This window comes from Cetorhinus maximus, chromosome 6 (assembly GCF_964194155.1).
Source record: "Cetorhinus maximus chromosome 6, sCetMax3.hap1.1, whole genome shotgun sequence".
Classification (NCBI taxonomy): Eukaryota; Metazoa; Chordata; class Chondrichthyes; order Lamniformes; family Cetorhinidae; genus Cetorhinus; species Cetorhinus maximus.
Window position 1 is genome coordinate 95,531,107 of NC_135884.1, and position 23,147 is coordinate 95,554,253.

A 23,147-nucleotide genomic window follows, 5' to 3' on the forward strand; every position below is an offset into this window, starting at 1 on the left:
GGCTTTTAAGATACTTTTGTATTGGACTGAAGTTGATTACTGTCATTCCAATTGCAGATAATGTGTTAGCTGGCAAATGAATTAATTAATTTTTGAACAAAAGGGATCCCAAATACAGAAATATCCCAGCTTGGTTTCTCAAGCTGTAGAGACAGCCCGGGTTGTGATTTTGCAAATCACAACTTAAGGTACACTCAGGAATATTCCAGAAACTATTCAAACAGGTCTCATATCATTTTTTGATCTCATTTTTCTTCGTAAACCATGGTGTTGAACATTATAGATGGCCTACCATTTATGCATTCAACATAAGCATCACATGATGGATATGTTTGGGACACTGGGTTTATTTATACATACAAGAAAAAGACTGCACCAACCCAGGTAATTGTTTCTTATGGGAATGAACTATAAGGTAGACCAAACCTAAAAGCAAATTTACTTATGACTAAAGTAAAACGAATAACATGGACTGTGAAGCATTTTTGTCTTTGGCAAAGCAGGTCTTAACAGAAAATCAGTAATGACCATTTAATATAGCGACAGCCTCATGTCATCTTCGGTGTTATTCTTGATGAAATCCTTTGCTTTCACTTGGCAATTTACTAAGCCTGAGGACATTTTGGCTCAGCTGTACTCCAAAACAGCCCGAAGATGTAGGTTCTTATAATTTCTAGCTCTATTATTTGCCTTAGTTTGGTATATTTCTAATTGTAAGTGAATGTTCAGCAAACAAGGAAGGTGTTGGACTGATTACTGTTTTAAGCTCAAACTCCAATTACAAAGCTCCCATCCAGCCCAATCCTCAATTCTCTTTCTGACATGGTAATGCTTGAACCTGTTCTTGTCTGTGCTGCAACAAAAATAAAAATACCTGGAAAAACTCAGCAGGTCTGGCAGCATCTGCAGAGAGGAACAGTTAACGTTTCGAGTCCGAATGACTCTTCAACAGAACTAAGTAAAAATAGAAGTCTGTGCTGCATTTATCTCAGTGTATTGAACCTGCTCTTGTCTGTGCTGCATTTATCTGTGTATTGAACCTGCTCTTGTCTGTGCTGCATTTGCCTCAGTGTATTGAATCTTAGGAATTTATGGTTACATTTCAGAACAAGGTCTTTAATATGAGATGAAAGGGGAGGATGGTGGAATTCCATTCGGCCAAGATGACCACATGTAGCAAGATGTTCTCTAAAGGAATGTGTTCTCCCTCAGTAATGTTTTTCTCTATGATAGGATATGATGTCTCATTTGGAGCTGAATTTTTACTAAAGAAATAAGAAAGACACTCCGCATTGTATGTAACATTTTTATTATTCACAAGCATTTATAGCAATATGGCAAATACATGGCATTTTTTTTATTCATTCATGGACTAGGTCAACATTTATTGCCCTTCCTTAATTGCTCTTGTTCAGAGAGCATTTAAAAGTCAACCACATTGCTGTGGGTCTGGAGCCAAATGTAGGTCAGACCAAGTAAGGACAGCAGATTTCCTTCCCCAAAGGGCATCAGATGAGTTTTGACAACAAACGTTTCATGGTCATCATCAGGCTTCAAATTTGACAATTTGCCGTGACAGGATTCAAACCCGAGTCCCCAGAGTGTTATCCTGGGCCCCTGGATTACTAGGCCAGCGCCAATACCACTACGCCATCATCTCCCCTATAAACACATCTTCCTTATTGAAGGAACTAAAAAATCAAACAGTAACAAAACATGATGATTCATTTCATCTTTTTGTAAAATGTTCAAAGGAGCCTGGCCAGTCAGTATTCATTTTGAAGTGCTCCTTGCTAAGGTTTGATTCAAGTGTATTTTATAATTGTGTATCCATTAAGCCTTCAATTTGTAAAGAATCAGATATTTTCAACAAATCAATTAAGAAATTACTCAAGTTAAAACTGGAGTAATTTTTACCTGTCAAGCGCATGTATTTTCTTTAGAAATGAATGTCCGGTACTCATTCTTGTCATTGTAAAACTGCCCCGTAAAAGTTTCTCATGTATTCCCTTTGACACTCACACTTGTGAATTGTAGGGAAGTGGAGATCTTTGGACAGAGAAAGGCCATCCCCCCTCTAGATTGCTTTACACTACTTTGCCAGGATTCATAATGTTTTTTGGATCCAGCACGGCCTTAATTTCCTTCATCACTTGCATAGCTACGGCACCAACTTCTTCAGTCAGGAGCTGTCGCTTACCCAATCCTATGCCGTGCTCCCCAGTACAGGTACCATGCATGGCCAGAGCTCTTCTGTGAGAGAAAGAAAAAAGGGGAAGAGTTTAATTAGAGAGCTAACCTGTTACAACACAAGTATTTTCCAATACAGAACAGGCCTGTAGCTTAAGTAGATAAAGCACTAACTCTCTCACAGATCTGTTTGAGCTTTTAGTCGGGCAACTTTGTCAACTAACCCATGAACTGATGAACAGAGGACAAAGCATCAGTGAATCAAGATTTCTTACCAAACAATGGTTTGGCTACACACTCCTCTCATCCTTCCAACTAGCATAGCAGTGAGTAAACCCACAAGAGCATTATGTTTAGAAATCTCTGAAAATACTTCAGAATCCCATTTTTTTTAGAATAATTGAGGGCTGCTTTATTCTGAAAAATATTTTCTACTATTTTTATTTCAATGCAGTTTCTCTTTCAGTCAGACCAGGTGAGCCTTGACAACAAGTTGCAATGAAGCTAATAAAAATATCTTCTAGGCCCAGTAATAAGCAATTCTTTACCTTTAAAATACACAACCTCTTTTCAACAGGAATCTCATTCTCCATCTACATTTTAGAACAGTGATCTTTACAGAACCTTAGAATATTACTTCACTGTACTCTTACAATAAATTACAGGGGTTCAGCAAAACACCAGGGCTGCTCCCTCATGGACTTCCACTTGACCTACTCAGTGGTCAGCTTTAGCAATGTACATGTGGGTGTACATGTTACACTTGTAAGTCCCCTAAATGTGAATGTATAAAATTAAGGATGGTTTTGTCAACCAGTGTTCATCCTAATCAACAGACACTGCAGCCTTATGCACTTTCCTCACAAACGTCTGATAATGTTAACACCAAGGTGAGGCAAATATAAAAGAACTGTCTAATTTCAGGAAAAACTGCAAAGTTTTTTTCCCATAAAGCAATCTAAGAAGCTTTGAATGATAAGACCATAAGACATAGGAGCAGAAATTAGGTCATTTAGCCCATCGAGTCTGCTCCGCTATTCAATCATGGCTGATAAGTTTCTCAACCCCATTCTCCCGCCTTCTCCCCGTAACCTTTGATCTCCTTACCAATCAAGAACCTATCTCGGTCTTAAATACACTCAATGACCTGGCCTCCATTCTGTGGCAATGAATTCCATAGATTCACCACTCTCTGGCTAAAGAAGTTTCTCCTCATCTCTGTTCTAAAAGGTCTTCCCTTTACTCTGAGGCTGTGCCCTCGGGTCCTAGTCTCTCCTACTAATGGAAACATCTTCCCCACGTCCACTCTATCCAGGCCTTTCAGTATTCTGTAAGTTTCAATCAGATCCCCCCTCATCCTTCTGAACTCCATCGAGTATAGACCCAGAGTCCTCAAACATTTCTCACATGTTAAGCCTTTCATTCCTGGGATCGTTCTCATGAACCTCCTCTGGACCCTCTCCAGAGCAAGAACATCCTTCCTGAGATACAGGGCCCAAAATTGCTCACAATATTCTAAATGTGGTCTGACCAGAGCCTTATAAAGCCTCAGCAGCACATCCCTGCTTTTATATTCTAGTCCTCTCAAAATAAATGCCAACATTGCATTTGCCTTCCTAACTACCGACTCAACCTGCAAGTTAACCTTAAGAGAATCCTGGACTAGGACTCCCAAGTCCCTTTGCACTCCAGATTTCTGAATTCTCTCCCCATTTAGAAAATAGTCTATGCCTCTATTCTTCCTACCAAAGTTCATGACTCACACTTCCCCACGTCGTATTCCATCTGCCACTTCTTTGCCCATTCTCCTAACCTGTCCAAATCCTTCTGCAGCCTCCCCGCCTCCTCAATACTACCTGTCCCTCCAGCTATCTTTGTATCATCTGCAAACTTAGACAGGATGCCCTCAGTTCCTTCATCTGGATCATTAATGTATAAAGTGCAAAGTTGTGGTCGACAACACTGACGCCTGCGGAACTCCACTAGTCACCAGCCGCCATTCTGAGAAGGACCCCCTTATCCCCACTCTCTGCCTCCTGCCAGACAGCCAATCTTCTATCCATGCTAGTACCTTGCCTCTAACACCATGGGCTCTTATCTTACTGAGCAGCCTCCTGTGCGGCACCTTGTCAAAGGCTTTCTGGAAGTCCAAGTAGATAACATCCACTGGCTCTCCTTTGTCTAACCTACTCATTACCTCCTCAAAGAATTCTAACAGATTTGTCAGGCATGACCTCCCCTTGATGAAACCATGCTGACATTGCCCTATTTTACCATGCACTTCCAAGTATTCTGAAATCTCATCCCTAATAATGGACTCTAAAATCTTAACAACGACCGAGGTCAGGCTAATCGGCCTGTAATTTCCCACCTTTTGCCTCACTCCTTTCTTAAACAGGGGGGTTACATTAGTCCTCTGGGACCCTCCCTGACTCCAGTGATTCCTGAAAGATCATCACTAACGCCTTCACTATCTCTTCAGCTATCTCCTTCAGAACTCTGGGGTGTAATCCATCTGGTCCAGGTGATTTATCCACCTTCAGACCTTTCAGTTTTCCTAGCACCTTCTCCTTGGTAATGGCCACCATACTCACCTCTGCCCCACGATTTTCTTGAACTTTGGGGATGTTACTCGTGTCTTCCACCGTGAAGACTGACACAAAGTACCTATTCAGTTCCTCCGCCATTTCTTTGTTCCCCACTACTACTTCTCCAGCATCATTTTCCAGCGGCCCAATGTCCACTTTTGCCTCTCTCTTACCCTTTACATATCTAAAAAAACTCTAGCAATCTTCTTTTATATTACTGGCTAGTTTACCCTCATATTTAATCTTCTCCCTCCTTATTTCTTCTTTAGTTGTCCTCTGTTGGTCTTTGTAGGCTTCCCAGTCCCCTGGTTTCCCACTGCTCTTCACCGCATTGTATGCTTTCTCTTTAGCTTTTATGCTGTCCCTGACTTCCCTTGTCAGCCATGGTTGCCTTGTCCTCCCTTTAGTATGCTTCTTCTTCCTACGAATGAATTTTTGCTGTGTCTCCCAAATTACTCCCAGAAACTCCTGCCATTGCTGTTCCACTGTCTTTCCTGCTAGGCTCATCTCCCAGTCAATTCCTGCCAGCTCCTCCCTCATGCCTCTGTAGTTGCCTTTATTCAACTGTAATACCGTTACATCTGATTCCAACTTTTTCCTCTCAAATTGCAGGGTAAATTCTATCATATTATGGTCACTTCCCCTTTGATGCTATCCCTGACTTCCCTTGTCAGCCATGGTTGCCTTATCCTCCCTTTAGCATGCTTCTTCTTCCTACGAATGAATTTTTGCTGTGTCTCCCAAATTACTCCCAGAAACTCCTGCCATTGCTGTTCCACTGTCTTTCCTGCTAGGCTCATCTCCCAGTCAATTCCTGCCAGCTCCTCCCTCATGCCTCTGTAGTTGCCTTTATTCAACTGTAATACCGTTACATCTGATTCCAACTTTTTCCTCTCAAATTGCAGGGTAAATTCTATCATATTATGGTCACTTCCCCCTAAGGGTTCCTTCACCTTAAGCTCCCTTATCAAATCTGCCTCATTACACATCACTAAATCTAGAATTGCCTGTTCCCTAGTGGGCTCCACCACAAGCTGCTCCAAAAAGCCATCTCGTAGACATTCCACAAATTACTTTTCTTGGGATCCACTACCAACCTGATTTTCCCAGTCTACCTGCATATTGAAATCCCCCATGATCACTGTAACCTTGCCTTTCTTACATGCCTTTTCTATATCCTGGTGTATCTTGTGCCCCACATCCTGACTACTGTTCGGAGGCCTGTACATAACTCCCATTATGGTTTTTTTTAACCTTTGCGGTTCCTCAACTCTACCCACACAGATTCTACATCATCTGACCCTACGTCATTTCTTGCTATTGATTTAATTTCATTTCTTACTAACAAAGCAACCCCACCCCCTCTGCCAACCTGCCTATTTTTTGGATAGGATGTATATCCTTGGATATTTAGCTCCCAGTCCTGATCCCCTTGCAGCCATGTCTCCGTGATGCCCACCACATCATACCTGCCAATTTCAATCTGCGCCACAAGCTCATTTACCTTATTTCGTATACTGCGTGCATTCAGATAGAACACCTTCAATCCTGTATTTCCTGTCCCCTTTCTCATTGTCGTCCCTTTATCTGATGTGCTTGAAATTAGATTCCTAGCCCTTTCCAAACACTCTGTCCTATTTTGTGTTCTGGGGACTTTAATAGCCTCTCCTGGGCTCTCCTTTCTTTTCAGTTTTTTCATAATTTTCCATGAAGTTGAATCCACCCCCCCCTCCCCCTCCCCCAACACGCTAACCTGCTGCTTTGTTTCCCATTAGTCATACTTCTTGGACTTTTACCCTTTCCTCCCCCCCACTTTCTAGTTTAAAGTCCTGTTGACCACCCTATTTACCCTTTTCGCTAGAACATTGGTCCCAGATCGGTTCAGGTGGAGACCATCCCAACAGGAGATCCCTCCTGTTCCAATACTGATGCTAGTGCCCCACGAAATGGAACCCCTCTTTCCCGCACCACTCCTTTAGCCACATGTTTACTTCCCTTATTCTCGCGTCCCTATGCCAATTTGCATGTGGCTCGGGTAGTAATCCGGAGATTATAACCCTTGAGGACCTGTTCTTTAATTTAGTTCCTAGTTCCTGATAATCCCCAAACAGGTCCTCTTTCGTAGTCTTACCTATGTTATTTGTCCCGACGTGGACCACAACAATTGGATCCTCCCCCTCCCTCCCTCTCCAATATCCTTTCAAGCCGGTCAGAGATGTCCCTCACCCTGGCACGGGGCAGGCAACATACCATGCGGGACTCTCGATCCTGCTTACAAAGGAAGCTATCAATTCCCCTAATTATAGAATCCCCTACAACTACCACTTGTCTTTTTGCTCCCCCCTCTTGAATGGCCTCCTGTGCCACGGTGTCTCGGTTAGCTGGCTCATCCTCCCTACAGCCCTCTTCCTCATCCACACAATTACCTCGTACCTGTTGGACAAGGTCAAGAGCTGAGGCTCCTCTGTTCCTGAACACAGGATCCCTCTACCTGCCTCACTTGCAGTCACACCCTGCTGACCCTGACCACTGACCGAACTTGAGGTACTTAATCTACCGGGTGTGACTGCCTCCTGAAACAAAGTGTCCAGGTAACTCTCCCCCTCCGGATGTGCCGCAGCGTCCGGAGCTCGGACTCCAGCTCATCAATTCTGAGCCGGAGTTCCTCCAGCAACTAACACTTGCTGCAGATGTGGTCACTGCGGCTCGCAATGGGATCTGCCAGCTCCCACATCATACAGCTACAGCACATCACCTGCCCAGGCATCTCGACGTAGATAATCTTTGCAGTGTTTTTTTCCCCAAATTTGGTGAAGATTTCCTACCAACCAATCGGGTCACAGCTTTCCTGTGATGTCACTTTTTCAGTTTTGGCTTCAGTGGCTGAAGTGACTTCTCCCAGAATGCTTCAGTCATTTCTCACCAGCGCCCTCTGTTGGATCAATGATCATGGTATCCCATGCCAGTTGAAGTTAACTGACCCTCAGACTTTCCCCCAAACATCCTATTGCCATACTCCCTAAGGAAATTGTTCAGCCCCTTGTTACATGGACTGTTGTATTTGTATGCTGTAACTATACATCTGATTTTGGAGGCATAAGTCTGCCTCCCTGACTACAGGAGGTGCACATTATCAATTTTATTTTAAAAATGTGACCTAAAATAAAATCAGTTTTTAACTCTATTTTATTGTTTTTTTTTAAATAAGTGCCACTCCAGTCTTCAAAGGGTAGATGCTGGTTCAAAAATTATTTTGTTTTTCTCAAATACATTCTGTAACTTTCGTCCACACTTACCTGCGGCTGGTTAAGTGGCTGGAAAAGCAGTTGCAGTTCTTGACAATACAGCTCTTCTTGTGGCTGGTAGGTGATGCATGTGAGGAACTCTGATCTCTGACAACTCTTAATGAGATTCCGTTCTTTGACAGTGGGTCCTCCTCAATTCCCTCCTGAGTCGCGGTGGCTGTGGTGACTTCTCCCAGAATGCTTCAGTCACTTCTCACCAGCGCCCTCTGTTGGATGCTCTTCCTCCTGTTGAGTGCAAGAGTCCTTCTCCTCGATTCCCTCCTGAGTCGCGGTGATTTCTCCCAGAATGCTTCAGTCACTTCTCACCAGCACTCTCTGTTGGATCAATGATCATGGTATCCCATGCCAGTTGAAGTTAACTGACCCTCAGACCTTCCCCCAAACATCCTATTGCCATCCTCCCTCAGGAAATTGTTCAGCCCCTTGTTACAAGGACTGTTGTATTTGTATGCTGTATCTATACATCTGATTTTGGAGGCATAAGTCTGCCTCCCTGACTACAGGAGGTGCACATTGTCAATTTTATTTTAAAAATGTGACCTAAAATAAAATCAGTTTTTAATTCTATTTTATTGTTTATTTTTAAATAAGTGCCACTCCAGTCTTCAAGGGGTAGATGCTGGTTCAAAAATTATTTTGTTTTTCTCAAATACATTCTGTAACTTTCGTCCACACTTACCTGCGGCTGGTTAGGTGGCTGGAAAAGCAGTTGCAGTTCTTGACAATACAGCTCTTCTTGTGTCTGGTAGGTGATACATGTGAGGAACTCTGATCTCTAACAACTCTTAATGAGATTGAGAACTCATCCCTGTGGCGCAGTGTGTCAATGCACTGGGAAACTGATATATGTGTACACAGCTTTTATAAATATTCCTACTAATCTTCTAATCACTGATGCTCATGATTTCTCCCCAGTGAGAGGGTCTATTTGACCTACCGAGCTCAGCCCTTTGTAAAAATGGCTGCTGACCACCACTCTCTCTCGAATGGCTCCAGATTTTAGTTCCTGCTATACAACCAGAAGACCTTTCCATGTTTTGGTCATTCTACTTGAAGATACACCCTGACTAGTGCATTATACAGCTTCAGTCTCAAAGTTAAACTTTGCTTGATTTGGCTATATCATTCAGCATTGTTATTTTTCAATGCTCTGCAATGGCTGAGCATGTTCATTGTCATCATTCCCACATTTCCTCTAGTTTCTGCCCACCATGTTGGTTTAACATGTTTGACCCTTTCTTTCTTCCAATGTGTCCTTGGATATGCATCCTTGCCAATTGGCAATGGCTTTGGGGCCTTGGTCAGTGTGTCCGGGTTTGCGGACAAAAGCCAGGGCTGTGCCCCAATGGCATTTCTTCCCACATCTAATGAATCAGAATGGTGGCTCTATCCTCTCGATGCCACTCGCAGCACTAGGCAGGTCTATGTGCTGCGGGCAAGAACTTTTTCCAAGAACTGAAGTTCCTACCTAAGTACACAGAGGCTACAATCATTTTTATTAGTGTTGGGAGCAGTAGAGAGGACAGAAAGGTTTGCTTCTCTGAATGACAAGTTCTAGCTTATGCAGTGAAAAAATCAAACAGTTATTCTGAGCACGTATCAGGATGAGCAATACTGAGGCCACTATAGGCCCAGTGCCCCTTAATCACTAGGCCACAATCTCCTTTCCTTTTGTTTTGCCAACATGTGGGCACTGCCCTGTGACACACTAATAACCATCAAACCGATCAGCCTTTGGGAATTGGCAAACCTGGACACCTCTGCACCAACTGTGCATATTTCATTTTGTAAGCACCTTGGGGAAAAACAAACCTGAAAATACGTGTAGCACAGCCCAATAATCTACATCATTGGCATGTGTAAGCCTTTTAATCCCAGCTCCAAGCAACTGAAGCATAGATCATCTTGTGAAATTCAGCCTAAGATCATTTGAGATTGATTTTACTGACCATTACTTCCCACCATGTATCCATTACTGAACTAGAGTTGTCCATCTCAACATTGAGATCACAGCTCAAACAGACCATAAAACACTTTGAAAAATGCAATTTTATTCTCTTCGGGGAAATCAGGTATTGCAACATCAGAGGTGAGATGTCTAATTGGGTACCTACTCACCAATTACCTTCTTTTAGTATTCACTAGAGAATCTGATTGGATTTTCTCTTTTAATGAGGGGCATGTTACCATAGTAACAGGCTCTACATTAACAGAGATAATCTGAGCAGACATGCTAGTTTTGAGATCCATGAAACAAAGATTTCTATGGCGGTTTAAAGTGATGAAAACAAATTCTTTGGGAATGTACAACATCCACCTTAGGGTGTTAAGACTAGGGATGAGGTCAGAAAAATGCCTGATAGCCTGAGGGAGGGCTACTCGTGTGTGAGAAGTTGGATAAAATCCATAAATGGACCCAACAGTGGCAGATGAAATTTAATAAGTAAATTAATGGCATTGCAAAGTTAGAAGGGCCAATGGGCATTCTATGTACTCTAACCATTAAAAGGAAAATTGGAAGAGATCTGGGTTGTTAATAGAATCGGTGCTAATTGTGGAATCACAGGTGCGCCAATAAACAAAGTGAAGAGAATGCCAACTTATATTGCTAAAGGAATAGAGTATAAGTAGTGCCAAAACTGTACAATGTTCTAATCACCTTGGTGGCCGTGCCTTGAACTGCCTAGGCCCTAAGCTCTGGAATTCTCTCTCTGAACCTCTTTGCCTCTCCACCTCTCCTACCTCTCCTACCTCCTTAAAGACAATCCTTCAAAGCTTTAGGTCACCTGTCCTAAAATCTTCTTTGGCTCTTTGACAATTTTTTTGAGAAGTGCCTCAAGATGTTTTACTACTTCATGGTGCTATGTAAATGCAAGTTGTTATTGTCAGAGGAAGGTTTTAAAGAGTACAGATAGGGTAAATCTTTAGCACCAGATAATCAGTCATGACATTTGGACAGGGCACATAGCTTAAAACGCGTGAAAGGTTCATTTAGAAACGGCTTCTTCATGCAAAAAGTGACCATTATTTGAAATGAATTCCCAGATAGGGTAAGGGAGGCAAAAGTCTTTGATTAATTTAAGGGCCAGTTGCATGATCTGATGGAATTGCAAGTTTTTTCTTATTGCTAGAAGGTGATTGTGTTAAGCCAATGACATCTGTCACCTGTACCTGTTATCTGTGACCTTGCCTTTCCTATTGCTGCATATGTTCTAAATAAGATAGTGTGGCTGTACCTGGCCAATCTATTAGTGAATTCTTTCACTCTCCTCCTTTCATCCTCATCCTCTGGGTTCATAAACAGGAGGCAGTGGAAGTTGCCGTCTCCTACGTGGCCTACAATAGGTCCTTGAGTTAAACAAAACAATAGGTTAAGTGTTTCACATCAGATGCAATGAAAAGATTTTTGAAAGCAAGAATGCATTTAAAAACATTGCACATTTAAAGGCCTAAACACATTTAATCATATCCAATAAGCTTAGAATAAAAGTTACTGAAAGAAGCCACCGTTTGAGCCAGGCCTGTCAGATGTCTGAGGACTTTGCTTCCTTTTTATATTCCTTTTAGAACACAGGAACATTAATCAATAGGCCGTTCAGCCCCTCGAGCTTGCTGTGGCATTCAAGAAGATCACGAAAATCACCTCAAGTCCATTTACCCTTTTTTTTTTGCTCCTTATCTACCGATACTTCTAATGAACAAAACTCTACCCATCTCGGTCTTGGAAGCTTCAATCATCCCTTTTGGGGAGACAGAGTCCCAAATTTGTGATGTCCTAACTATGGAAAAATTGCTTCCTGATTTCACTCCCAATAGGCCCAGCTCTAATTTTAAAATTAAGCCCTCTTGTTGTGGATTCCCCCACCAGAGGAAATAATTTCTCTGTACCTGCTCTAGCAAATCCCTTTATCATTTTAAAGACCTCAATTTGATCGACCCTCAAATTCGATCATTAAAATGACAGAGGAAGTTGTTAAGTTTCCCTTTTAGTCCTCTTTCTTCATGTGGCTGGCAGGGTCTGGTCAGAGGCTGTCATTAATACATACTGTAAATGTCTTCCAGGAGCGCTCACATCCCACACAGTTGCGACTCTCCCCTCAGATCTTCCCACCTCTACTGGAGAAACGACCTTCACTTTGCAGTTCCCCATTTGATGCGGTTCCAATTAAGAACCAAGTCAAATGGAACTAACTTTAATCCTCTCCCATTTTTTTGATTTTGGCACACAGGATTCAGAGTCACTTCAAATTCCAAGGGCTCTCTTGACTAGAATGCTGAACCCTGAATGAAGGCATCAGCACAGAAATTTAAAGCTTTTTTTGTTTCTGTTCAAATATTGCGGAACTAATGTTACCCACTGATACCCATGGGGCAGAATTTTGTGGCCCTGTCGTGGGGCTATAAAATGCGGCGAACTACTCAAAAGTCCGTTGACTTTGGCGGGACTGGAAGATCCCACCAGCAGGAGGGGCTGCTGAGTAAAATTCCGCCCATGCAAGTAGGACTAAAACGTCACACAAAGATAACTTTTAGGAGTGTGGTGGCAGGATTCTTTAGAAGCAGGTACAATACTCACACAAACATATATCAAACATAAATGGAATTCTGTCACTTTTGCCAAAAATGTAATCACCACCAGCCAAGTGAAAAGGCCTCAAGTAGGTATTTTTAGCCTGTTTTTTTTCCCCTTTTTTTTTGTTATAATGTTGGTCAATGTAAGTTTCCTTTTTTTTTTAAACAAGTCAAGTATTAGGTTTCATATTTTCCAATGTACAATTGTACCTGAATAATCATCTCCTATCGTAACATCTTCTTGCTATACTTCCTCCCACTGTATTTTTCAGCACCTGTGTCATTCGGTAAGTATCCAACATGACATGTGCTAATGTCTGGTAAGATTGAGCAATAACCTGAGGAACAGGAATGTCTTCCCTTACTCTGCACTGTTGACAGGGATCAGTGTTTAGTCAGCCCTTTTTAACAGATTATCTCCTTGAAAAAAAGTCACAGAGCAATGCAGGAGATAAAACACATGGCACCCGAATTGACATTGAATACCAATAGTGGTCCATACTGATCCCAGCTAAGGAATTAAAGTGTGGCAGCAGATGCTGGGATATAGCAGTTTGGTATAGGCAAACCATTAGTTATAGCTAACCTGTAAGATTTGACCTCACCAAGTCTTCTTTCGTGGCCATAACGATTTCAGGTAGCCTTGAGAGTGGGACACATACATCTGTAGAATAACCCTTTGAAATAATGAAGATTTTGTCTGTTAGTTCAACTAGTTTGAAAATATGGTTTGAAGCTCCTGAAACAAAGGCCAAAGCCACCTTACCTCAGTGCCTGGGCGCAGGGCCTGAGCAGCGTACCACGCATTGTGCCGCGCTTGCCACAGTTTGTTCCGGGTTTCTTGATCTTTTGCACAAGCAAATTCAGAACCACTGTTCGCCTTCGTTATTTCCTCTGTGAGGCAACCAAAGACAAGGGTGACAAGCAATCCAACAAAGAAATAAGGGCAGAAATACCAGCTTGGATGAAGGGATGAAAAGTAGTTTTACTGCCCTGGTTGGCTTTATGTACCAGAAGAAAAAGCAAAATATTAAATACATCCAGACCCCCTATTCACAGCTTTAAATAAATTTACAAACACCTGTAAAAGTCACATTAACTGGACTGGGACTGGAAGCTCCCTGTTGTCAGTGTAAATCTGGTATGGTCTCCAGTGTAAATCTGCCTCAAAGAGTTTGAAAGTTCTGTTTTATCAGCCCGGGCAGGGGTGGTGGTTGTGGTGTACAGTAAAGCACTTGCATAATGCATGTGGACACTGGGTCAATGCCAAAGCAACCTTTTATTTTGCTCTATGTTTCTAAACATCAACAGATGGCAGTGTGGTGACTTGGTAGCCCTGGTGCTGGTTCCCTCCCTCTGCCACTGCAGCTAGACTTGCAAGAATGAAAGGCATGTTTCTTATTTATTTTACCCAGCAGTTCACCCCCACTGCCTCCCAATGGTATGAAAATAGCATAAAGAAACCCAGTTTATCAGCGCTGAATATTCAGACAGGGTTTCGTATAATGAAAGATTAAACGTGTGACAAAGCCATCTGCAACCCAGCTCAAATAAAGGAAGAATTGCAGAGATAGAAAACAAATGAAAAATGATTATAAAATAGTCAAAGTTTTATACCAGCATTAACCTGCATTCACTTCAATGATTCATTCTCCAGTTTTGCTATTATGTACGAGTGGGTGGTGTATGCTTAAAAATCGTGAACTCATTTGAACCACAAGTCTTATGTACGTGACATTGGGGATAAACAAATGTTGTAGATGAGACACGGCTACATACAAAGCTGTAGCTTTTCTAATGAAAATAGATGAGGTTGAAACAAAACATTACATGTTTCTTTTATAAAGTCTTCAAAAAAAAAGGACTGTCCATGCTTACAACGCTTGACAGGATTTAGATCTGAAATTCCAATGGACCTTTCCACAGAGTTTGGAGTGTTCCATTGTCATGTTTTGGTTCTGTTGTCTTCTGCAGGCAAAGGACTCTCCATGGAGCATGGATGTTAATGAAATCTCAAGGAACCCCGTGTACCTGTGGAGATCAGTACTAAAATAGGCACCCAAAAAAAAAACCTTCACATGACATACATCTGGGATGTCAAGCTAAAATTAAAGGCTCTGAATTTGATGTCGACATCCAGCGGGATACCCACGTCTGGTGGGCGTATGTGTCACCTCCTCATCATACGGATTGTGGGAGCCCATAGATCCCTCCTGTTGTATAGGACTAACCACTCTATTGACTGATAAGAAGACAGTTATGACCATTGAAGGAGCAGTCATGTCGCCACCTGTCAAGACTCTTAATCAGCCTCCAATTCGTTCTGCTGCTTCACACCCTTCTCCAAGGGGAGAGAATGAGAATACAAAAGTAAAAAGAACTCTCCATGTTCACACTAACAAGCCTCAAGGCAGTGTAAAGATCATCAGAATTATTTTTTTCTTACAGGGTAGTAGATATTGAACCACAGAACCTAGGAGTAGAATTGAGGAATGGAAAAGGAGGCAAGACATTGATGGGAGTTGTTTATAGCCGTCCAGAGATCTGGGATAAAATAGTGGGATAAATAAACATGGAGCTCAGAGAAGCTTGTTCCAAAAAACAGAGAAGTTATAATGGGAGACTTTCATTTTCACAATAGACAAGGAGAAGCAGAGCAGCTCAAGACCCTAAGGCAGTGAACTGAAAGAATTCAGGTCAGTTTTCTGGAATGATGGGCTGAATTTTACACTGGGATTGGAGACCCCGTCAACTGCATCAAAGTCAGTGGTGAGCCCGTCCCTGCTTGATAACCTCACCCACAGCAATTGTCAGGCCGCTAATTAGCCTGAGGTGGACCTTCCACCCCCATCATCTGTTCAACATAAACATACCAATCATACACAAATATTGGTGAAACAATAATGTGTGTTCTTTATTTGAAGATAAGACTAAAGACTGATAGTGCTCCCTGGGAGACTATGTATTATACGTCTGACTTCTACCACTGCTGCCTGCAGATTGACTACAAAAGTCACCACATCCTGTTGAGGTGTGTAATGATTGACAGTAATTTAAGATATGCTCTCTTAAAGGTACATGTCATCATATCACAATACTACCAGAGAGGAAGTGTCACCTCCAAGAACTGCTGGCCAATCAGAGGGCTGGCAGATCTTTTGTCCCAGTAGTGCCACAAAGAGTTCCATTGCTGGAACCAGGAGCATTCCCAAAGAGGAAACACCAATGGAGTCTGGACTTAAAGGTAAGTCCAGGGTCTTGCCAGGATCAGGCTGGCAGGCACTGGCAAGGGGTCGGGGGGGGGTGGGATGTGGGGTGTTGGTGATGGGGGAAGGTCATGATTGTCCAGATAGTGGGAGGGGAAGGGGAAACCCGGGGCAAGAATTACCTTGGGGGCTTCCTATAGGCACAAGTGCCCGAAAAGGAGGCACATTCCCCCTTGCCCGGCTACCACTCCACCAAGTTTCACCTGGTGGCAGCAGAAAGAAGCCCTTAAGTGGCCCATTGATCACATGGGAAGCTTTGTGGTGCAATGGATAGCATCCCTGCCTCTGAGCCAGAAGCTCCAGGTTCGAGTCCCACTCCAGGACTTGATAGCCACAGAAGGTGCGTTCATAACATGGCCAAACAGATTGAATGTCAGCTTGTAAATCCTTCCAACATACACCAATAGCGGGAGAGATTCTTGGAAAGAAATTGGAGCCTCTACCATCGCTATCCATAGCTCAGAAATATTAATGGATAAAACCATAGATGAACAATGGGCTATGCTCAGAACAATATTGATTAGAATACAAGACCTGTACGTACCCCTAAAGGAAAGAACTCTACTTGTGTAGTTAAACAACTGCTCAACAAGTGAAGTGAGGGATAGTATAAAACACAAAGAAAGAATTTATACAAAAGCAAATAATGATGGAGATCCTGCAGACTGGGAGAGTAATAAGAAACAGGGAAGCGCTACAAAGTAATTGGTAAGGGCCACACAAAGGGAATACCAGATAAAGCTTGTGAGGGATGCCAAAGAAAATTCTAGAGGGTTTTTGTGAATACGTTAAGCGTTTAGCTAAGGGTAACGTGGGTCTCTTAATGACAGACACAGGCTTTCATTGTAATTGAAAAACTGGCAATGGCTGACCTACCAAATAACTAACAGTCTTCACAGTAGAGGAAGCTAAAAATAAATCAAGGGGAACAACTAACTAGATTCAATGTAATTTTTTTATGGTGATGGACAAGCTAATGCTGTTAAAGACCAATCTCCAAGACTCTTGAAAGAAGTAGGTGAGGAAATTGTTGCAGCGCTAATCATGTTCTTCCAAAACTCTCTCAATTCAGAAATAGTTCCCTTAGATATCACTTCATTCCTAAAGAAGGGTAAAAGAGATAAATGAGGAAAATTTAGGTGTATTATTCTAACAAAAGTTCTGGCAAAATTACTAGAATCTGTTATTAAGGACTGAGTGACTGAACACTTGAACAATTCTGAGCTGATTAGAATAGGCTAATATGGATTTTATAATAGTTAGGTCATGCCTAATGAATTGAGTTTGAATATTTTCAGCAGGTAACTTGCATGGCAGATAAGTGAGTGTCAATGGATGTCATTTGTATGGACTCCCAGAAGGCATTTGACAAGGCGGCACATAAGAAACTGTTAACTAAAATGACAGTACATGGAAGTGGAAACAATCTAGTAGCTTGGATAGGGAGACAGCGAGGGGGGAGGATGGGTGTGAAATAAAATTGGCAGGTTGGATCTAGTGGGTTTCTCCAGGGATCTGTACTGGGGCCATAACTTTTCACTACATAAATAGATGAAGGAACAGAGAGCCATATATCGAATATATTAGGTACTTTACAGCCTTCCAGACTCAACATTGAGTTCAACAATTTCAGATCATACCCTCTGACCCTATTTTTTCAGACCACAGCTATTAGTGAGGATTCTGCTATTTCTCATTTAGACTTCCTCTTGACCCTTCATTTTTTTTCCCAGTCCCATTACCAACTTCTTTTGCCTTCCACCACCATCCCTTTTGTAATTTAATCTCTCCTGTCTTCCACCCTATCAGGGATCTTCTCTTTGATCTTTCCACCCCTCTCCCTTTTCCTGCCTCTGTACTTGTTTATCTGCACTGTTAAACCTCTAACTTCTTCCAGTTCTGACTGAAGGTCATCAACCTGAAACATTAACTCTGCTTCTCTCTCTGCACATGCTGCCTGACCTGCTGGGTATTGCCAGCAGCTGCAGTACTGTGTTTTTGTATTAGCGCTGTATATCGGAGCTCGGTGGCACAGTAAGTAATGTAGGTGAGAGCTGCAGACTGTAAAGTGGCATTGACAGATCAAGTGAGTGGGCAGAACTGTGACGGATGGAGTTCAATGTGGAAAAGTGTGATAACATCCACTTTGGATCTAAGATAGACCACAATACATTTTTTTAATGGTGAGAAGTTAAGACCTGTGGATGAGCAGAGCAATATAGGGCTCCAATTACAGAAATTACTAAGAAAAAATTTAAAAGATGAATGTTCATCTTTTTCTCAAAGGGGCTAAAATATGAAGAGATGGAAGTTATGATTGAGTTGTGCAGATCTCTGGTAAGACCCCATCCGCTGTATGCACTCAGATCCATGGTTGGGTCTCAGCTGGAGTACTGCACTCAGATCCATGATTAGGCCCCAGCTGGAATACTGTACTCAGATCCATGGTTAGACCCCAGCTGGAGTACAGCACTCAGATCCATGGTTAGACCCCAGCTGGGGTACTGCACTCAGACCCATGGTTAGACCCCAGCTGGAGTACTGCACTCAGATCCATGGTTAGTCCACAGCTGGAGTACTGCACTCAGATCAATGGTTAGACCCCAGCTGGAGTACTGCACTCAGATCCATGGTTAGACCCTAGCTGGAGTACTGCACTCAGATCCATGGTTAGACCCCAGCTGGTATACTGCACTCAGATCCATAGTTAGATCTCAGCTGGAGTACTGCACTCAGACCCATGGTTAGGCCCCAGCAGGAGTACTGCACTCAGATCCGTGGTTCGACCCCAGCTGGAGTACTGCACTCAGAACCATGGTTAGATCTCAGCTGGAGTACTGCACTCAGATCCATGGTTAGATCCCAGCTGGAGTACTGCACTCAGATCCATGGTTAGATCTCAGCTGGAATACTGCACTCAGATCCATGGTTAGATCCCAACTGGAGTACTGCACTCAGATCATTGGTTAGATCTCAGCTGGAGTACTGCACTCAGATCCATGGTTAGAGCTCAGCTGGAATACTGCACTCAGATCCATGGTTAGATCTCAGCTGGAGTACTGCACTCAGATCCATGGTTAGACCGCAGCTGGAGTACTGCACTCATATCCATGGTTAGACCCCAGTTGGAGTACTGCACTCAGATCCATGGTTAGATCTCAGCTGGAGTACTGCATTCAGATCCATGGTTAGATCCCAGCTGGAGAACTGCACTCAGACCCATGGTTAGACCCCAGCTGGAATACTGCACTCAGATCCATGGTTAAATCTCAGCTGGAGTACTGGACTCAGATCCATGGTTAGACCACAGCTGGAGTACTGCACTCAGATCCATGGTTAGACCCCAGCAGGAGTACTGCACTCAGATCCATGGTTAGATCTCAGCTGGAGTACTGCACTCAGATTCATGGTTAGACCCCAGCTGGAATACTGCACCCAGATCCATGGTTAGACCAGCTACAATACTGTACTAAGATTCATGGTTAGACCCCAGCAGGAGCACTGCACTCAGATCCATGGTTAGACCCCAGCTGGTGTACTGCACTCAGATCCATGGTTAGACCGCAGCGGGTATACTGTACTCAGATCCATGGTTAGACCCCAGCTGGAGTACTGCACTCAGATCCATGGTTAGACCCCAGCTGGAGTACTGCACTCAGATCCATGGTTAGATCTCAGCTGGTATACTCCACTCAGATCCATGGTTAGATCTCAGCTGGTATACTGCACTCAGATCCATGGTTAGATCTCAGCTGGAATACTGCACTCAGATCCATGGTTAGATCTCAGCTGGAGTACTGCACTCAGATCCATGGTTAGACCCCAGTTGGAGTACTGCACTCAGATCCATGGTTAGACCCCAGCTGGAGTACTGCACTCAGATCCATGGTTAGACCCCAGCTGGAGTACTGCACTCAGATCCATGGTTAGATCTCAGCTGGAGTACTGCACTCAGATCCATGGTTAGATCCCAGCTGGAGAACTGCACTCAGACCCATGGTTAGACCCCAGCTGAAGTACTGCACTCAGATCCATGGTTAGACCGCAGCTGGAGTACTGCACTCAGATCCATGGTTAGACCCCAGCTGGAGTACTGCACTCAGATCCATGGTTAGACCCCAGCTGGAGTACTGCACTCAGATCCATGGTTAGATCTCAGCTGGAGTACTGCACTCAGATCCATGGTTAGATCTCAGCTGGAGTACTGCACTCAGATCCATGGTTAGATCTCAGCTGAATTACTGCACTCAGATCCATGGTTAGATCCCATCTGGAATACTGCACTCAGATCCATGCTTAGATTCCAGCTGAAGTACTGCACTCAGGTCCATGGTTAGACCATAACTGGAGTACTGAACTCAGGTCCATGGTTAGACCCCAGCTGGAGTACTGCACTCAGATCCATGGTTAGACCCCAGCTGGAGTACTGCACTCAGATCCATGGTTAGACCCCAACTGGAGTACTGCACTCAGATCCATGTTTAGATCTCAGCTGGAATACTGCACTTAGATCCATGGTTAGACCCCAGCTGGAATACTGCACCCAGATCCATGGTTAGACCCCAGCTGGAGTACTGCACTCAGATCCATGATTAGACCCCAGCTGGAGTACTGCACTCAGATCCATGGTTAGATCTCAGCTGGAGTACTGCACTCAGATCCATGGTTAGACCCCAGCTAGAATACTGTACTAAGATCCATGGTTAGACCCCAGCTGGAGTACTGCACTCAGATCCATGGTTAGACCCCAGCTGGAGTACTGCACTCAGATCCATGGTTAGACCCCAGCTGGAATACTGTACTCAGATCCATGGTTAGATCCCAGCTGGAGTACTGCACTCAGATCCATGGTTAGATCTCAGCTGCAGTACTGCACTCAGATCCATGGTTAGACCCCAGCTGGAGTACTGCACTCAGATCCATGGTTAGACCCCAGCTGGAGTACTGCATTCAGATCCATGGTTAGATCTCAGCTGGAGTACTGCACTCAGATCCATGGTTAGATCTCAGCTGCAGTACTGCACTCAGATCCATGGTTAGATCTCAGCTGGAATACTGCACTCAGATCCATGGTTAGATCTCAGCTGGAGTACTGCACTCAGATCCATGGTTAGATCCCAGCTGGAGAACTGCACTCACACCCATGGTTAGACCCCAGCTGGAATACTGCACTCAGATCCATGGTTAAATCTCAGCTGGAGTACTGGGCTCAGATCCATGGTTAGACCACAGCTGGAGAACTGCACTCAGATCCATGGTTAGACCCCAGCAGGAGTACTGCACTCAGATCCATGGTTAGATCTCAGCTGGAGTACTGCACTCAGATCCATGGTTAGACCCCAGCAGGAGTACTGCACTCAGATTCATGGTTAGACCCCAGCTGGAATACTGCACCCAGATCCATGGTTAGACCAGCTACAATACTGTACTAAGATTCATGGTTAGACCCCAGCAGGAGCACTGCACTCAGATCCATGGTTAGACCCCAGCTGGTGTACTGCACTCAGATCCATGGTTAGACCGCAGCGGGTATACTGTACTCAGATCCATGGTTAGACCCCAGCTGGAGTACTGCACTCAGATCCATGTTTAGACCCCAGCTGGAGTACTGCACTCAGATCCATGGTTAGATCTCAGCTGGTATACTCCACTCAGATCCATGGTTAGATCTCAGCTGGTATACTGCACTCAGATCCATGGTTAGATCTCAGCTGGAATACGGCACTCAGATCCATGGTTAGATCTCAGCTGGAGTACTGCACTCAGATCCATGGTTAGACCGCAGCTGGAGTACTGCACTCAGATCCATGGTTAGACCCCAGTTGGAGTACTGCACTCAGATCCATGGTTAGACCCCAGCTGGAGTACTGCACTCAGATCCATGGTTAGACCCCAGCTGGAGTACTGCACTCAGATCCATGGTTAGATCTCAGCTGGAGTACTGCACTCAGATCCATGGTTAGATCTCAGCTGGAGTACTGCACTCAGATCCATGGTTAGATCCCAGCTGGAGTACTGCACTCAGATCCATGGTTAGATCCCAGCTGGAGAACTGCACTCAGACCCATGGTTAGACCCCAGCTGAAGTACTGCACTCAGATCCATGGTTAGACCCCAGCTGGAGTACTGCACTCAGATCCATGGTTAGACCCCAGCTGGAGTACTGCACTCAGATCCATGGTTAGAACCCAGCTGGAGTACTGCACTCAGATCCATGGTTAGACCCCAGCTGGAGTACTGCACTCAGATCCATGGTTAGATGTCAGCTGGAGTACTGCACTCAGATCCATGGTTAGACCGCAGCTGGAGTACTGCACTCAGATCCATGGTTAGACCCCAGTTGGAGTACTGCACTCAGATCCATGGTTAGACCCCAGCTGGAGTACTGCACTCAGATCCATGGTGAGACCCCAGCTGGAGTACTGCACTCAGATCCATGGTTAGATCTCAGCTGGAGTACTGCACTCAGATCCATGGTTAGATCTCAGCTGAAGAACTGCACTCAGACCCATGGTTAGACCCCAGCTGAATTACTGCACTCAGATCCATGGTTAGATCGCAGCTGGAATACTGCACTCAGATCCATGCTTAGATTCCAGCTGCAGTACTGCACTCAGGTCCATGGTTAGACCATAACTGGAGTACTGAACTCAGGTCCATGGTTAGACCCCAGCTGGAGTACTGCACTCAGATCCATGGTTAGACCCCAACTGGAGTACTGCACTCAGATCCATGGTTAGACCCCAGCTGGAGTACTGCACTCAGGTCCATGGTTAGACCCTAGCTGCAGTACTGCACTCAGATCCATGGTTAGACCCCAGCTGGAGTACAGCACTCAGATCCATGGTTAGACCCCAACTGGAGTACTGCACTCAGATCCATGTTTAGATCTCAGCTGGAATACTGCACTTAGATCCATGGTTAGACCCCAGCTGGAATACTGCACCCAGATCCATGGTTAGACCCCAGCTGGAGTACTGCACTCAGATCCATGGTTAGATCTCAGCTGGAGTACTGCACTCAGATCCATGGTTAGACCCCAGCTAGAATACTGTACTAAGATCCATGGATAGACCCCAGCTGGAGTACTGCACTCAGATCCATGGTTAGACCCCAGCTGGAGTACTGCACTCAGATCCATGGTTAGACCCCAGCTGGAATACTGTACTCAGATCCATGGTTAGACCCTAGCTGGAGTACTGCACTCAGATCCATGGTTAGACCCC

General features: G+C 44.0%; 1 protein-coding gene across 2 annotated transcripts in view; it reads right to left on the bottom strand.

The window, feature by feature from the left end:
- Nucleotides 1-1,293: 1,293 nt before the first annotated feature.
- ldhd (lactate dehydrogenase D) overlaps nucleotides 1,294-23,147 on the bottom strand; it is a 96,875-nt gene continuing 75,021 nt past the window's right edge. Inside the window, exons 8-11 of one of the 2 annotated variants that reach the window (XM_078544112.1) lie at nucleotides 13,422-13,549; nucleotides 13,242-13,332; nucleotides 11,320-11,431; nucleotides 1,294-2,253 (exon numbers count right to left, since the gene is read on the bottom strand). In XM_078544112.1, coding sequence (XP_078400238.1) covers nucleotides 2,088-2,253; nucleotides 11,320-11,431; nucleotides 13,242-13,332; nucleotides 13,422-13,549 — 497 coding nt within the window. In that variant the 3' untranslated portion in view covers nucleotides 1,294-2,087. The remainder of the gene's footprint in view (nucleotides 2,254-11,319; nucleotides 11,432-13,241; nucleotides 13,333-13,421; nucleotides 13,550-23,147) is intronic. The other variant, XM_078544113.1, reaches the window with a different exon arrangement.